We start from the raw sequence: 17817 nt of genomic DNA, 5'->3' as shown, positions 1-17817 counted from the left end.
GGGCAGTGGTGGAGGAGGGCTCCCTCTTCTTGTCCACACTGGCCTTGACTACCAACCTCTGTCAGATGTTCACCTTACCAACGTCGCTGTGCAGAAGACGTCTCCTGACTACCACCCAAAGAAGGTGAGGAGGCGGGGCTTCCCCCTCCAGAAGGACAGCCTTGCAGGGTGGTCGGACAGGACACAGTTCACTGGGAGGGCAGGGCCACGCTTCCCATTTGTGTGGCTCAAGCCAAGGGTACAAGATGGTCCACAGATCCTGTGTCTAAATATTTGAAAGTTACAGTCAAAATAATGCACCCCAAACAAAAAGGGTTCCATCCGTCCACCTGGACAATATCTCCTATTGCTCAGTCCATCAACTGGTGTATCACACAGATATGCTATCTTATCTATTCATCTATTATCTATCTATCTATCTATCTATCATCTGTTATCTATCTATCTATCTATCTTATTATCTATCTATCATCTATCATCTAGCTATCATGTATTTATCATCTATTTTATCTGTGAGCTATCTAATCTGCATACAAACCTTCAAGGCCAAATTCAAATACACAATTCTCAGACTTTTCAGAGGTAAGGGCCGGATCAGGGGCACAGGACAGCGACCCCAGCTCACACTCGCTGCCTTCCTTCCCCGCTCCTGGCTCTGTCTCTTACATGGCCTTGTGCATGTGAATGGCAGCCTGGTGGCCACTCTTGGTCTTGGGAGGCACATGGTCACTGTAGTCTTTCCTCAGGGAGGGAGGCCTAGGGAAGGGGCTTACTTGAGCCCCATGCACAGTGACACCTGGGGTCCTAGGTGGCCAGTCCTGTTAGCTGCACACAATCTTTGCTTACAAGGAGGCTACACTCCGATTGCCCTGATCATGGGTCTCAGGCCTAACGGCTGTGCTAGAGAGTTGGCTCAAGGGTCCTGGCAGATGGGTTCTGTTACCTGTGGTCCCTCACCACCTGACTGCTGGCCCAGGGCTGCAAGTGGATGCTCCAGCGTTTCCGGCAGTACCTAGCATCTAAGCATAGCCCCCAGGCAGTGGAGGCACTGTTCAGCGAAATAGACAACATCTTCATCAAGAGCCTGCAGAGCGTGCAGAAGGTGATCATTAGTGACAAGCACTGCTTCGAGCTATATGGCTACGACATACTCATTGACCAGGACCTCAAACCGTGAGTGGGAGAGCAGCCTGGAAGAAGGAGGGTGCATGTAAGGGTTTACACACTATGCTTCCAGATCACCCGGATCTGAATCCCAGCTCTGCCACTTCCTGATTGTGGGAACTTGGGCACACTTGTTTTTTCCTGTGCTTCAGTTTGCCAGTCTGTAGAATGGGGTTGGCCATTGCGCTTGTCTTAGTTACTTTTCTCATTGCTGAGACAAAATATCCAACGTCCAAATTTAAAGGAGGAAAGATTTGTTTGGCTTATAGTTTATAGAAGTTTCAGTGCATAATCAGCTGGCTCCAAGACAGGGTGGCACATGGCAGAGGGGCAACAGTTCATGGCAGGTGGAAGGTAGCAGAAGCAACAGGGACCTTAACAGTGTCTTTCTTCCCCTTTTATCTTATCTAGACTACTTAAAGCAGGTAGCACTCACACCCTTAATCCTAGTGCCCTTGAGCCCAGCACTGCATCATGAACAAATTCCACCGTCACACACTCAGATCCAGCCACTTCTGAAAAAGCCCCACCTATGACTGCATGAGGCTTTGGGGAGACACCTAGACACAAGCCATAACAGTGCTTGTACCTTAGAGTGAGGAGGAATAAAACAGCAATCATCTGTGGAGCAGTGGCCACCCAGCCTGGCCCTAGCAGGTCTTTCCTGATCATTGGCTGAGTCAGGAATGCTCCCCTGGTACCAGGCGAGCTGCTTCCCTCTGGAAGTCCTGGTGCAGAGGAAGAAAGTGCTGTGTAAGGGAATATGGTCCCAGTGTCAGTCCCTGCCAGGAATGTGGTGCAAGGCTGCAATGCCCCTGGAGGGGGAGGAGCTGGCAGGGACTACAGTGACGGCTCACGTGACACGACAGGACAGGGAAGCCCATGGGTTGTTCAAGGAGCCTAAGGTCAGTGTCAGGTCAAGGGCAAGGCCAGGCGAGGCCCAGGCTATAAGGACCTGGGCTGAACTGCTCTCCAGCAGCACTGCTGGATGTAGAGATGACTCCCCTACCACGGTCACCTTATTGGTGCTGAGAGGCTTTTGAAACCAGGCATAGGGGGCCAAGAGCGAGACCCAAGTCAGCCTGTGGTTCAAGGGAAACTGAGTCAGGGCACCCACAAGCCTCCTCTTTGCAGCAAGATGTGGCAGTGGCTTTAGGGTAGACACTGAGGGGGATAAGCTGGATGCAGGCAGCAGAGAACGGGAAGGCGATCCCTGGTCCCCCACTGACTGCTGAGGAGCCTTTCCCGCTCTGTGCCCCAGCTTCCTGTCTAAAATGAAGGTTTGTACAAGGCGAGAGGCTGTGCGCTGGAGCTCCTTGGGCTGACCGTGGCCTCCAGATGCACTTGATTTTGGCCTTCAGAATGTTTTTCTGTTTAAATTTATGGACAAGCTCTAAAATTTGGGAGGTTTTTACACAAAATTTAGGATTTTTGGCTTTTCTGGAAAGCTCAGAGCAACCTGCCATTTGGGTTCGCACTCCGCAGGGTGACACTGCCCCAGAAATGCCCTTTTAGACTCAGCTGCCCTTTCCAGCTCAGCACAGTCTCCGCTCCTCCTGCCATCTCCCAGCCCTGACAGCCCAGGCGAGTGCCCAGTGTAGACACAGCTAGGAAGAGCTGCTTCTAGCTGCTTTTCTCCAGGGTGAGCAGATGGAGGGAGCTGCCCTGCTTGGTCTGGGAGTGGGACCCAGGCACCTGTCTAGCTTCAGTGACATCCCAGTGGCTCCGGGAACCAATTAACCCTCAAGCTGTCCCTCCCTCGGTCCCAGGTGGCTCCTGGAGGTCAATGCTTCCCCTTCACTGACAGCCAGCAGCCAGGAAGACTATGAGCTCAAGACCTGCCTGCTGGAGGACACGCTGCATGTGGTGGACATGGAAGCCAGGTGAGGGTGGCCTCAGCCACACGCTGTCTACGGCAGTGGGGCCGCCACTAAGAGCAAGAAGGGCCCAGAGGTAGATCTGGCCTGCTTGACCATTTCACAAGTGGGGAAACTAGGTGCCCTTATAAGTGGTTTTTGGCCCAAGGGCTTGACTTCTCCAGAGCACAGTGGCCATCTATAGTTTTCAGAGACTCAGTCAAGAAGGATTTACCCAAAACTTCCTGGCTGTGGGTCCTGGGAACAAATCACTTTATCTCTCTGAGCCTCAGTTTCCTCATCTGTAAAATAGGAAGCATCATGACCACCCCTCAAGGTGCCTAGCTTGTGATAAGTATTCAGTAGGCTATTGATTGTTCTAACAATGTGTACATAATGCAATAAACAAAAAAAAACCAGGGGCTGGCTTCGGGCCCGGGTGAATCTAAGTGTTCAGTCAGTGTTAATTGGTAGGTCTGTTTTCTCTCTCCCTACTTTTCTACCTTGAACACATTTGCTCTCACACTCATGACCCCTCCCAGTTGTGTGTGTGTGTTGCTGTTTCTCTCTCTCTCCTCTCCTCTCCTCTTTCTTCTATATATCAGATTTTCCCAATTATTTCCAGCAAAAGCTGGAGGGCTAATTCTCATTGTTGGTGGGGTTGATTCACATGCTGATTCCAGGACCAGTCATTATGACCCTGGGCAGGCCTAGGTCTCGTGTCCACCTCCCCTGGGGTACTGTCAACCCCACCATGTGGGGAGGGGGAGGTCCTTAAAGGAAAAACTGAGGCACTCTTGGACTGAAAGGTGAAATCGATGCTTATTCATTCAACAAGAATTTGGGCCCCTGCTGTGGCCAGGCCTGTGCCACACACTGAGGACACAGTAAAGGGCATGACAGACCTAGTGCTACCTCCATGGTGTTTTTAGTTTGGGAGAAAAGCAGACTATGCCAGAAATCACAAATCAAGGGACTGTTAACATGGTAAGTGTGGGGGCTTCAGGGACGACCCTCAGAAACCTGCGTGGCTGGTCACCAGGGTACAGCTGGTGGATAGTTGGGCACAACAGGAGCTCTGGTGGGCCAGGTGCCAGTACAATCCCAGGAGACCTGGCCCCACCAGCAGCACCTTCCTTAACCCCGTGTTTGTTGTTGGTCCAGGCTCACAGGAAAGGAAAAGCGAGTTGGAGGCTTTGACCTCATGTGGAATGACGGTCCTGTGAGCAGAGAGGAGGGGGCTCCTGACCTGCCGGGGATGGGAAACTTTGTGACCAACACACACCTCGGTATGCAGGGCAGGTGGGAGGTGGGTGCCAGGAATGTCCTGGGAGGTGCCAGGTGGTGCAGGAGGCATCCAGCATAGCACTGTGATTAACTCAATCTGCAACTTAGCAGCTGTGTTGAATCTCTGAATCTCTGTGTTTCATCTGTCAAATGGAGATGGAATAGTTTCTGTATATGCGTAAGACACATAGAGATACTATTAATCTTTCAGGAGGTAGGTTTCAAAATACTTAGGTGGAAAACAACCCCAAACATCTATTCCTTATTATTAAAAGAAATAAAGGACCTCAGAGCTTGACCTTAAAGCTGGTTTCTAAAGAGTGAAAAATTTCCCTGCTTATAAAAATTATTCATGCTCACTGGAGAATATTTGAAAACTAAGGAAGGAAATTTAAAAAAACATCCAGACATAACCATCTTTAACAATCTGGCCTGTTTCCTTGTAGTTTTTAAAAAATGCATATATTCATACTTTTTCTTTTATAAAATTGGCATGAGCTGGAGTTCTGAGTCCCATTTTTCCATCCAAGAATATTAAGAACCTCCCATTTGGAAGCACTGTGTAGCCAGGTCTAAACCAAACGTTTTATACACATTAACTCACTTCGCCTTTAGGCGCTTTTGTGCTCACTATACAGATGAGGAAGTGGTCTCCAGAGGTTACCTAGATTGCTGAGGTCTTGGTCCTAAGTGATGAGGACTCAGACTCTAGTCTCTTTGACTCTAAAACCTGGACATTGCCAGCTAAAGACTCCTGCTCCTTAGCAGAATTAAGAACAAAATTACCATATGCAGCAAAACGTTCTAGTTTGCACATATGCCAACATTTACCAAGCCGATTTCTTATAATTGGCTAGTTGACACGATTCTATTTTTTTACTTTCATAAATAATGCCACAATGAGCACCCTTTTCCATAAAACTCAACTGAAATTCTGGCTGTTTTGCTAGGACAGATTCCTAGAAGCATAATTACTGGATCAAAGGGTTGGACTTCCTACAACCAAACTGCTTTCCAGAAAGAGTATGCCAATTTGCCAGTTTTTAATTGAAAAAGGAAGAAAAATCTGTGCCAAATTGATAGGTGAAAAGTGCTGACTCCTTACTGTCCCATGTGCATTCCAGTGAGCACTGCTGAGGTTTCAGATTTTTGATTTGCATTTTTCCTTTTGTAAGCTCTCTAGTCTATTTCTCTGGGGGTTGCTTAGAGTTTTCTAAATTTATCAACGTTTTGGGTATTAACGTGCTAAAGATAACACCCCTCTGTTAAACATACTGTGAATATTTTCCTGGGTTTGTCAATTTGCTTTTTCAGTTGTATTTTGTGGTGACTTTTTTCTTTGATGATAAAAAGAAATTTGTTTCTCAGGGTTTAGGGGGATTTAGGGCTGGATTTGGCTTCTTGTAACTGAAACACCACCTAATAGTTAAATAACAAGGGGCTGATCATTTCACAGGAAGTCTTAGGTGGCCACAGAGGCCAACAAGTTTATGATGCCCCAGGGACCTAGGTCCTTCCTCTTGTGCCTTGCCATACTCAGCAGGTTGGTTTGGTGATCACGGTTTTTGCCTCATGGTTGAAAGATATCTGCTCCAGTTCCAGACATTGTGTCCTTGTCCCAGGGAGGAAGAAACAGAAAAGCTCAAGTGCCAATGCCTTCTCTTTAAGACTCTGACTTTTCATTCCAAAAGGGAAGGACACCCCCCCCACCATCCCAGTGGCAAGAAAGCTTGGTGTGTCAGGTTGTGTGCCTGCAGCAAGACAAAGGAAAAAGGGGTTTTTGATTTGCTTTCTACAGCAGATCCCCAGGTCTGCCACATCCGGTTCTGGCGGATGACTACATGATGCTTCTCCAGGTTTACTGTGCGTAGTCCCCTGGAAACCTGATGGGGCCTGGGATCTGCACATTTGACAAGCTCCAGGCAATGCTGTTAACCACTGCTGTGCAACACACCCTCCTCAAACCTAGCAGCTTAAAACAGCTCTTTGGTTTGCTCATGATTCTTCCTGTCTCCTCTTGTCACTCACAGGGGTACAGACCCCTGGCAGCTTCAGTGACATGCAATAACCTAGGGGAGCCTCACTCTCCAAGTGGGATTGATGCTGTATGTCAGCCAGGCCACTTCCTCCACGGGGGCACGAGCTGCTAAGTGTAGCCTCGGCTTCCCAGCATGGTCAGCCCAGGATTCCAAAAGACATGGCAAAGGCTCAGGAGACTGAGGCTCAGAAGTCCCACTGCTACATGCCACTGCTCAAAGCAATTCGCATGGCCAGCCTGGAGTCACAGGGTGAGGAAACAGGACTCACCTCTTGGTGAGAACGGCCAAGTCACCTTGCAGAGCTGCGTACATAGGAATGGGAGGAACTGTGGCCACGTCTGTAGACAGTCCCCTCCCAATACGGAGGCTGCTGGTTCTTGGGTTCACATTTCAATAGCACAGATAGAGAACACTCAGCTACACACCAGAATCACTCAGGAGCTTTTAAAAAATACTGATGCCTACTAGAGATACAGATGTAGCTGGCCTGAGCATGTTTTGTTTGCAGCACTGGGGATTGAACTCAGAGCCTCTGTACTGAGCTACATCCCCAGCTCTGCTTTTACACAGTTCGAGGGTCTCACCAAATCACACAGTTGCTCAGGCTGGGGTTGCACTTGAGATCCTCCTGCCTCAGCCTCCCAGAGTGCTGAGATTACAGGCGTGCAACATCATGCCCAGTATGGGCATCAGTATTTTTTTAAAGCTCCCAGTGACTCAAACAGGCAGCCCAGATAGACAGCCAGCCACTGATTTAGAAGTCTCTACAACTATTCCCAAGTTTCTAGTCAAGTATTTTGGTGGATGGTGGTAAACAGAGAGGAAATTACTTTGGTACTGATGATTTGAGGACTGAGCTAGGGATGTATCCAGGGTCATCTGGGTGAAAAGGTCAGATAACTTAGACTTGTGTCTAGAGCTCCAAGGGGGGTTTGCTTTGGTCATGAAGATTTGGCATTAAGAACCAAATACAGTAAAAGCTAGGATGCCACGGAACTCACTTTGAAGAACCCTGGGGGTACACATAGTGGGGCTTCAGCTCAGTGCCCCTGAGGCAGCGACAGGGCTTGTAGGTGCTGAGACAGGTACCTTCGGGTCAGTACTTGTGGTCACATGTACAGATGCCTGCAATGTGCCCACAAGATTAAATGCTGCGGAGCTGCCTTAAGGATTGGCTCTGACAGCAAGCAGGAGATGACTGCACTGTGACCACGCTGGGAGAGGTGGCACCTCAGCAGGTCATCTGGGCATGACTGCCTGGGACACGCTTGCCAGGGGCCACTTGTCGAGAAAGCTCCTCTCAGTTGAGCCCAGCACAGGAGCTGGGAAAGGGAAGAAAGCTAACATTTATTGCAGCCTGTCTGTCGGGTATCAGCACTGTGCTAGCTTTAATACATTTCCACTGAGTAAAATTGGCTGGCAATGCTGGGGGCGGGGCATGGTGGCTGAGTGTGGCTCTGGCACCAGACAGTCTGGGTTCAAGACCCAGTTCTGCTACTTTTGGAAACGGGGGCAAATCATTCAAACTCTTCTAGCCTGCTGTCCCTTGTGCACACCATTCCTATGAGGGTTGAAATTCCTGAGTCTAGCACCTGATGCCCTCTGGGCCGAGGTAAGCCCCAGTTGGTGCCAGGTTTCCTGATGAATTCTGTCCACTGCATAAGGTGGGTCCTTATCCTGGCTGAGAAAGCTAATTCTGGGCGGGTAAATGACCTGCTGAGCACTAGGGCACTTCAGAAGTGGAGCCAGGATGCAAACCCCCACACCACCCCCACTGTCCTAGCCAACACCTTATTTCCCTTCCAGGCTGTGTCAATGATAGGAAAAACCAGCTGCAGCAGCTGTTCCGCTCCCTTCAAGTCCAGAAGAAAGCTTCCAGTTGACCCTGGCACGGAGGAAAGTCTGGAAGGTCCACCCTGGCCTCTCCCTGCTTGATTCCTGCCAGCGCACTTCATCGAATTCCTCTCCCTCCTTCCAGCCTGGCAGCAGCTTTGCTGGCTAAGCACAGGCTGCTTGCTGCTTGGACTGGGCCCCTGCATCTGCCCAGCCTGCTCCTGGGCATCACTGCACCAGAAGACAGCCAATCCTGGGCCTGGACAGGCTTTAACCTTGACAGATTGGCTTGGTGCCAGAGCCCACAGAAGACAAGTGCAGTAAACTGTGCTCCCCTGGAAAGATCATGTCTAATAAACGAGCTCAGGCCTTGCTTAGAGTCACTGGCACCAGGCCTGGCTCAAGGGATGCTGTTGCCATCAGCCAAGTCCTCCTGGCTTTAGCATCTTATGTCTCAGGTCAGCCGAAAGGGCCCCTAGGGCTAGGGAACCTGTGAGTCACAAACCAAGCAGTTGTTAGACTGTTTACTGAAAGTCTGGAGAAGTGCTGAGTCCTAAACATATCCTCTCTTCTGCAAAACCCTGACCTTACTTCAGAAAACCCATGATCTCCACTGTGTACCACTTGAAAACCACTGGGACAGAACACCCCCATTTCTCAGGTGGGCAAGGTGAGGATTGAGAAGGCAGAGCTGTTTAGGGCAGGTCTCATAAAAATGTGTTTCACTGTCAGCTAAATGTCTCAGGCATCTTGGAGGCCCCAAGCAGCTCCCACTACCATTCCCTGCTCTGGGCAGTTCTGGTTTCAAAGGGCAGAACCTGTCTAGGTTAAGCCGTTTTTTTTGGAGATAATACTGGCAAATCCAAGAAGTGAGCCAGCTGGCCTCAGGAAGGCCGGGAGTGGAGCTACTCTGAACCTTCTGCCTCCACAACACAGGACTTCCCTCCATCCCTGCCAGCTCCACTGCCAGGAGAAACAATTAAGCCAGGTGTGATCATGCACACCTGTGATCCCAGCACTCTGGGAGACTGAGGCAGGAGGACTGCAAGTTCCAGGCCAGGTTTGGGTAACTTATTGATACCCTGTCTCAAAATAAATAAAAAGGACCAGGGACTTAGCTCAGTGCAATGGGTCTGGGTTCAACTTTCTGTACTAGAAAAAGTGACTGGCTCTTGGGCCTAGCATCCACACTCCTGGGGAATCAGAAATGTTTCCAAAGAGAAACTGTAACCCAGGCAACCATACCAGATAGCATCTACCAGGGAATTCTACAAATCCCTACTTTTTAAATTTGTATTTTAAAATATGCAACACATCCATATGGTTCAAAGATCAATTATCTTCCTTTTCACCTTCACCCCCAACTCTGCCCTTTCTGTGCGGGAAGCCATGAAGTGGATCAGACACCTGCTCTGCCCTTGCTTTTCTCATTTGCGTCCTGGAGCCTGTTCACATTAGTGTGCTGGGACTGCTCACCTCTGCCCACAGCTGGGCAGCAGCCCACTCTGGAGCCCGGATTCCCTCAACCAGGCCCCCAACGCAGGACACACAGCTGAGTCCAACCCCACCCGGTTCTTAGGGTCATCATGGGGAGCAAAAAACTCAAAATGTGAAATTGTAGGGCTGGGCCACATTGGGCTTATGGGAGGTGTTCAGCCTGATGGACACCCACATTTTAAAACTTTTTGAGACAGGGTCTCACTATGTAGTTCAGGCTGGCCTTGAACTTGCAACGATCCTGCCTCAGCCTCCCGAGTGCTGGGATTATACGCGTGTGCCACCACACCCGGCTAAAACATTTTTTGAATCAGCAATATTTTAAGACAGGAGAGTCAACTTAACCTATTCTAGCACCTTTTGAAAAACTTAAGCCTATGTTCCCATGTAACCATAGGCTACTTGGAACAAAAGCAGGTGAGGTGTACCCTCTCCATTTTGTCACTTGTCATCCACCTAAGCCATCTTTCCTCTACAGGCAGCACTCCAAAGAAGTGCTATGCCCTCAGGTAAAGACTAAGTTATCTGTTCATTTAAGAAACATTTATTGAGCCCTCAAAGCACCTACAAGACAGTTCTGTCCCTACAGTACAAACATTAGGATCTCAGACCAGAAAGGCAGGGGAGGGTGCTCAGAGAGCAGCAGGTGGGTAACTCACTGGGCCTCCCAGGGCCACCTCAGCAAGGCTCTTCCTACCCAAGAGCAGTCACAGCTGGCACGCAGCAGGAACAAGGCCAGAGCTAGAGCGAGTAGGGTAATGTGTCTGCCCCCGGAGGCCTGTGTGAACATGGGGCACCCAGTCTGTGATTCCTGCAGAGGCCACTAGCTGTCTCCTGCTCTGGTCCACTCCCACCACTCAATGACCCAAACTGCCTCTCTGTTCTGAGGAATGCCTGCTGGAAGTTCCTGCTCCACCCCTCTCCGTCCCCTGTGCCCTTGCCTGGGGCCCATCTGGACAGCAGGCCAATGTTGAGAAGCGCCTGCTGCAGTCATTCTCACGCCCACACCGACTGGTGGCTGCCAGGCCCTGTCAATAGGTCCTGTGTCCACCAAGCCCCAGGCGGCAGGCACAGCACACAGGGACAGGCTGAGGGGTCCCTGCTACTGCACAGCAGCCAAGAGCTATGACAGAAGCTTTGTGCAGAAGCCACACCAGATTCCTGATGCCTGAGCCCTTGAAGGGCCAATCCTGTCATTGCAGGTTTCAAGGCCAGAAATGCTGGGGCCTCCATGACTGCAGGGGAGATGGTGGTTGTACGTCTCCATCTTGGTACTTGAGTCTCATTCTTTCAAGATGACCTTAAGAGCTTTAAGCTCATCCTGACTGAGTGGGTTCAAGTTAAAGCCCTTCAGCTCCGGATTGCCTGTGGGGAGAAGACAATGCATGATCAGGCCTGGCCTCCCACTGCCCCACATACTGCTGGCTCAGGAGTCAACCCAGCAGAGTGGCTCGCACTGTGTTTACACTGCCAAGCCTGCCCCAAGGTCTGACGGGAGCAGACCTCAGACCTAGCACGCACTGGGTGATATACCTCAACTCCCTCTGGGTGATATACCATGGACTATAGAAAGCCCTTCCTCAATCTCGTTGCAGTCCAGGAAGTTTATATGTGTAATCCTAGTGAGTCTGTTCCAATCACTGGAATTCTAGTGAGTCTGTTCCAGTCTATCACTTCCAGTGCAGCCCAAGGCATAAAAGCACAATTGTATATCCAAGATGGTGGGGAGCCAAGGGGTTCTAAGTCTAGCTAAGATAATGGTTAACCAGAACAAAGGCCCTGACCCCAGGCTAAACCCAGGTTTTATTAATTTGTGATGGGGGACTGGCTGGGGATGAGTGTGAGAGTGGCAGGAAGTACGTGAGTGCTTGAGTGCTGCCAGCTGGGCTAGGCAGGGGACCTGAAATCACCTCTGCAACTTGCAGGAAGAGTGACCCGCATAACACAATTCGAGGCAGTATCTAATGTTTTCGGGTCAGGCTTCAGCTCTGATGTGTAATTTTTTATGCCCTGGGAAGTCATAGTCTCTTGTCTGGAGACTAGATCCCATGTGCAGCTCTCCCTCCTGCCCCTTACCCCACATCCCCTCTCTCACTTTTTTGGGAGCTGTCTGGCAGGGCAACACTGCCCTGCTGCATTGCTTCAAAGACTATACACATCAGCACCTCAGCTGGACTGATTTGCATTGCTTAAAGCCAGTTAAAGGGTAAGAAAAAGTTTTAGCCAGCTCTGTACATATCAATACACAGAAACAGGGCCAGATTTAGCCAAGGTAGAGATAATCACTCTTCTATTAAGGAGAGTCATCTGAGTGGTCCTCCACAATGGACAACCTCTGAAGCCAGGGCTGCTGTTAGAGACAGCCAGATTTTTGTCAGACCTGTGATCTATCTGGAATGCTTGGGTTTACCCAGAACTTCAGCTCTACTATTTGCCCCTGACTGAGACCTGCTAAGATTCCTGTTAAAGCTAGCCTAGCATGTAATGTGAGATCGTCTGAGGCCTGGTACCTAGAAAAGAAGCTGTGTCAGGGGTAAGACCCTCAAGCCTCCCTATCCATCCCACCAGTCAGCAGCTACCAACCACTGCCCACTGCCTACACCTCTAGCGCCACGCACACATGGCCCTGGCCATGGCCCATCTCTTGGGGGCTTCCCACTCCTGCCCTTCTGAGTAGGTACTGCCAATTCTTTGCCCTCCTGGTTCCCAGTTCCCCCAGGACAATACCTTGAGCCTCAAAGAGGCGGCTGACTTTCACTTTAAGTTGTTTCCGAAGTTCTTCTATTTTTTTATCCAGGTGGTCCTGATCTGAAAACGAGGCAGGCAAACAGAGAATAAGGCTGTACTTCAGAGAGAGGAGCCCAGGCAGTGGGGACACCAGCCTCCCCTAGCCTCTTAGGAGCAAGGGACTAAAAGCCAGAGGGATATGACCTGCCCAGCCCACTCAGCTGGCCTAGCCCATCTTCACTTCTGGCTCAGTGGTCTTCTTCTCACTGCGCACCATATACTGGGGTGGCAGTGCACAGGGCAGCAGCATCAGACCCATAGGCCACCTTCCCACAGTAAAATTATACAAAGGTTACTGGTGAGAGCAGAATGAGGACCCAGCGGACCCGGACATGGCTGAGCAATTGTACAAACACAAGTCCATCAAGGTATGGAGTTTTTAGAGAAGTACAACTGTGGAAACATGTGACTTCAAATAATCAGTGAGTGAGCCTAAACGTTCCAGCTAAACCTTAATAACCCAGTGAACACAAAAGGTCACCCAAATAGTCATGGGCTGCACCTCAGAGCAGTGGTGTGATGAGAGGCTGGTGACCCACTGACTGCTGTGACAGACACTCCATCTGCTCTAAGAGACCTTCTGGCTAGCCTGCCTTCCCATAGCCTTTCATCCTTTCTGACAGAAGCCCTGACTGGCCAACCTTCGGGCCCTGGGTGATGGTTCTGCTGTTCTTTGTAAATAAGCAATGCCTTGTAAGCTTGTCTAGTCCATGTCAATCCCCGAGAAGCCATGAAATTATTTAGCCTGATGCTCACAACCCTGGAGATGTTCTAGAAACCCTCTAGGTACAATGATTAGGTCACGTGTGTGGGCCAGCAGAACCCAGCATCAGATCCTAAACCCTCATGATGCTTCTCCAACGAGCTCTAGAATCTCATGGCTTTTGAGACTTAGGTAATGTTGGGTCCCCAGGCTGTGGCACACCCTAAAGCAGTGGTGGTGAACCCACAGTACATGTGCCACAGCTGGCTGTTTGTTATTATTAGAAGCTCTGACAGGTTCACCATCACTCCCCTAAAGGTTTGCTCCCCCCAGATTTCCATTTTCAACCCAGTCTCTACTGCCAGGGTTATGAGAAATAAAAGCGCAGTCGTCTAGGCTCCCTCGCAGTGATGGGTGGTTCTGGCCAGTGAGGTGTTAGCAGAAAGTCCCTGGGGAGAATGGCCTTCTTCCCCAAAAGAAGGCAAGGCCATTGAGGAGGAAGCGTTTTGCCCTCCCTCCACCCTGGCATGTGGACACAAAGCCTGCGACGCTGCACTGGTGGCACAACGGCCACCACAGCATGCCAGGTGCCACAGCTGGACATGTGCTGTCCTCTGGGCAAACTTTCACATGAGAAAAACAGAACCCTACTTCCTTAAGTTTCAATTTGTTGGATTTTCTGTTGTTTGTAATCAATCCATTCTTCACTGATACACAAGTACCCTGCCAGACACACGCACGCACTCTTATCTTAACTCTACAGCTGTGTTATGTAGATGCGTCTGCTTTTACAGATGAGGAAATAACCCACACTAGCAGAGAAGGGATGAAAACCCCTATCAGTATGAACCCTGTAACACAGGGTTTCTGTCTTCCATCAGACTGGCGAAAGCCTGAATCTCAGTTCTGGGTTAAGCCCAGGCAGGTGGGAAAAACAGGCAGAACTCTGACCTAGCCCCAGGCAGGATTACCTTTTTCAATCATATCCTTCACCCGAGAGTGAGGCATCTTGATAAACATAGTCCCGAAGCAAACCATCACATCTTCTGAAATGGAAAGGATAATTTCAAGTACTGTTTTGGTTTTTTGGTGGAGACAAGAGTATCATTATGTACAGGCTGGCCTTGAGCTCACTATGTAGCCCAGGCTGGCCTTGAACTCACAGCAATCCTCCTGACTCAGCCTCCCGAATGCTGGGATTATAGGTGTGCACCACCACATCCATTCTCCAAGTATTTTATGTGTACCAACGTACTATCGGGCACTGTAGATGCTGATAACACAGGAAAATAAAGGTTCCTGCCCTTATGGAGCTCATGTTACAGTGGAGGACATGAAATAAGCAAAGACTCTGATAAGGGATGTCAGACTCTGATAGGGGATGTAGTGAAAAACAAAGCTAGGTAAGAGGGACAGAGAATGCTGGAATAGGAGAGGGACTTGTTACTTATAGCCAGTGGTCCAAGGCCTTACTGATAATGTGACATCTGGCAAAAACCCGAAGAAAGTGAGGGTGTATCTGGGAAAGGGGGAACCAGGCAGAGGAAACGGTAACAGCAAGGATCTATCGTACACTTGGGTATTGGGAACAACAAGTACCAGTGTTAGTCAATGAGTGAGGGGACAGAAGACAGGCAGAGTCCATGGGGGGATGGGTTACATGGGAGTCTTGCGGAACAACCCTGGATTTTACTTGATGAGGTTCTGTACTTCCCAGTGCACTTTAAATAAAACACAAAGTCTTCCTTTGGACCTCAAGGCCCTTCATTATGACTTGGTTACTGCCCATCTCTCCAGGCTCAACTCAGGTCCCTTGTCCTCTACTTATGCCACAGCCACTTGGCTCATCTCAAGAGCCCACCCCACCTTCTTCCTGTATCCTTAACACCTGTCCAACTCCATCATTTGCTATGTCACACTTCAGTGATCTACTTGATGTGCTTTTCTTGTCTGTACAGCAACAAGGGTAGGAGCTGTCATTTTTGCTCCCACCACTCTCAAGTGTCTGCCATCACCAGTGAGCCAGAAGCTAACAGCAGTCACTGAAGTGAGCAGCTAAAATCCTGAGCCACAGTCTCTATGTCAGACCCACAACATCTCCTCTCTCTTCTCCATGAGCTATTTCAGTTTCCCATCTCTACCAGGGACAAGAAATGCCTTCAAAGAAAGACTGAACAGGTTTTCTGGGGCTGCAGTAAGGAAGTACAACTTACCAGAAAGGCTGAGATCCCTCTGTAGGGCCCTTAGGCCCTCTCGGTTCTTATTCCTCTTGATGTCAAGATCCACAATCTGAAAACAGGAGCAGATGGAAGGTCAGCTACCTGTTGCCCCAACCTAGCAACAGATAAGAGGCTGAGGACATGCCACTCCTGGGTTACTTCCTAAAATGGACTGATGTGTGAATATCTTTCTCCTCCCACTAAGCTTCCAGGTTCTTAAAGACAACACTTTACACAGGAGCCTGATTCTTAGAAGGTGCTGAGAAAATGTTTGCTGACTAAATAGGTAACTTTATATTACCCCCTCAAACTTGAGAATCACCAGGGAGTGAAACTTTCTCCTCTATGACACTGTGACTCACTAGTCCTAAAAAGCTCTATTTCCAGCTCTTCTAGCTAATTCTGACCCAGTTTAAGAAACTCCAAAACAGGCAAGCGTGGTGGCACACACCACACCTGGGAGGCTGATGCAGAAGGATTGTCACAAATTTGAGGCCAGCTTGTACTACATAGTAAGTTCAAGGCCAGCCTGGACTACACAGCAAGACCCTATCTCAAAACAACAACCTCCCCAGTAATACTAGACAGGGGCAGCAGCAGTAGAGATACTAGCACAACTACTACTCTGGAAGTGAGGAAGCAGTGCCAATTCTGCTTTGAGAGTGATGGCTCGGGAGCTACAACATCCAGGTTCGAATCCTGGGGCGTGTACCTTGTGCCTTGAGCAAAGAACTTAATGAGCTAACAGTACCTGACACACTGTAGGTATTTGACTGATCAGCCTTAACTGGTACGAATTTATCAGTGTCATCCTGTGGTGTTTAACTTGACAGGCTTCCCCACGCCCTCCCTTTCTCACTCACTGCCTGACAACCACCTAAGCCTGCTCACTGGAGGTAAGAGGGAGTCATAAACCATGCCTGCCTCCTCCAGCTGCCCCAGCTGTCTCCGTAACCATCATTAGAGCCTACGGAGTCCACCCTCAAAGTGTACTTCTCATCACTGACTCTCTCCATCACCACCACCTGGTCCCAATCAATCTCGAGCCTGGACTACGGCCATGGCTCCTTGCTGGTCTCCTTGCCTCGACCCCGGCCTCCCGCATTCTACACTCCGCGCAGCAGCCACAAGGATCCTTTTATAACCTAGATCCAAAAACATCACCCCGACCCCAAGCCCCTCCCAAGGCTCGGCCCCTAACTTAGAACCAGAGGCAAACGCCCCTGCGCGTCTGAACGGCCTTCCAGGACCAGCACCCTCTCCCGGCCCCCAGGCGAGCCTCTCCTCTGCCCCTCCGTCTCCTCACGGCCTTGGGTTAGGCCGGAGCTCGGAGATCAAGGACCGAGTCCAGAACTGCACTCTGAAACCGCCCCGGGCAGGCCGGGGATATAGCTCAGCGGCACAGGCGCCGGCCTGGCGAGCGCACGGTCCTGAGTTCCGTTCCCGGTACCACACACAAAAAGAGAAATGCTAATACGTCAAAAAGATGAGCAAGTATTTGAAACCGCCCAGGGCGACAATGGGTCAGAATCCGGAAGGGGCAGGAAAGACGACCGGGCGCTGCCCAGCACAGAGCAGGCGTTCGCGTAGGACCAGCTGGAGGAGAGAGGGAGGCACCACGTCGAGCCAGCGTTTGACCCACGTTATCTCGAACTGCTTTCGTCGGGGGCCGCCAGGCCGCCAGCCAGGTCAATTCACGGCGACCCCGGCGCCACGGCAGGGCCTCCTACCTGCCGCTTGTCCGCCAGCACCTCCTCGGCGAGCTCCTCCACCTCAACAAGGTATCGCAGCACCCGCTCCGCCTCCGGGGACAGCATGGCTCCGCCGCTGGGCTCGCGACTCTCACGCCGCTCTCTTCGAGTGCGCTGAGGACCCGCTCTGGGTCTGACTGACTCCCCTTGCGCACGCGCCGCAATGGCGGGACTTCCGGCACGCTTGCGCAGTGATAGAAGGACGGCGCGCAAACTCCGACGCATAGCGTCAGAGCGACGCCAGAGGCGGGGCCTGCCGTTGGAGGGGCTGGAGCGCCCCCTGCAGGCCCGAAAGTGCACAGCCGGAGGCGCTGCTTCTTACCCCTCCCTCTCGTCAAATGCTGCTTGAGAACCAGCTATGTGCGGGGCTGTTTAAGGTGCTGAGGATGTAGCAGTGAGAAAAAAAATGCTTACCCTCTTGGAACTTCATCCTAGTAAGAAACTCCGGCAATTAATGATAAATAATTATATAATTATCTACTATGGAAGGTAGTAATAAAGGGTTTGAAGATGTATAAGTCATTTTTCTCCTGTTTAAGGAACACCAAGAAAGCCCATGTGGAAGTGTGACTTATATCTAACCTTTGACTCCTGCAGTTTCCAATCTCTTAATAAAAGGGAATAGAAATTTTCCTCTCTCTCCACAGAATAGAAAAGAAGCAGTAACCACTTTAAATTTTC

The 17817-nt window shown here is 50.2% G+C and overlaps 2 protein-coding genes across 4 annotated transcripts in view; one reads left to right on the top strand and one right to left on the bottom strand.

Annotated features, from left to right (window-relative positions):
* The window catches only part of Ttll9 (tubulin tyrosine ligase-like family member 9), a 43874-nt gene extending 35265 nt beyond the window's left edge, over positions 1–8609 (top strand). For both annotated transcript variants that reach the window (XM_005384883.2, XM_005384882.2), the window contains 5 exons: positions 66–124; positions 977–1173; positions 2934–3047; positions 4185–4309; positions 8153–8609. In XM_005384883.2, the coding sequence (XP_005384940.1) occupies positions 66–124; positions 977–1173; positions 2934–3047; positions 4185–4309; positions 8153–8229 (572 nt within the window). In that variant the 3' untranslated portion in view covers positions 8230–8609. The remainder of the gene's footprint in view (positions 1–65; positions 125–976; positions 1174–2933; positions 3048–4184; positions 4310–8152) is intronic.
* A 1595-nt stretch (positions 8610–10204) lies between these two features.
* Pdrg1 (p53 and DNA-damage regulated 1) lies at positions 10205–17333 on the bottom strand. Of its 2 annotated transcripts, none has more exons than XM_013514201.1 (5): positions 17116–17333; positions 15380–15455; positions 14138–14209; positions 12404–12484; positions 10205–11041 (listed from the first exon to the last, which is right to left on the bottom strand). In XM_013514201.1, exons 1-5 carry the CDS (start codon positions 17200–17202, stop codon positions 10959–10961), a joined length of 399 nt encoding a protein of 132 aa, XP_013369655.1. In that variant the 5' UTR covers positions 17203–17333; the 3' UTR covers positions 10205–10958. The 2 variants fall into 2 exon arrangements, with proteins under 2 accessions (XP_013369655.1, XP_005384938.2); XM_005384881.2 differs by having other exon boundaries at positions 14138–14212; positions 17116–17330.
* Between the last annotated feature and the right edge of the window lie 484 nt (positions 17334–17817).

This window comes from Chinchilla lanigera, unplaced genomic scaffold, assembly GCF_000276665.1.
Source record: "Chinchilla lanigera isolate Chin_1 unplaced genomic scaffold, ChiLan1.0 scaffold00021, whole genome shotgun sequence".
NCBI lineage: Eukaryota > Metazoa > Chordata > Mammalia > Rodentia > Chinchillidae > Chinchilla > Chinchilla lanigera.
The sequence above is the reverse complement of the archived record's forward strand: the minus strand, read 5'-3'. Positions and strand labels throughout refer to the sequence as shown.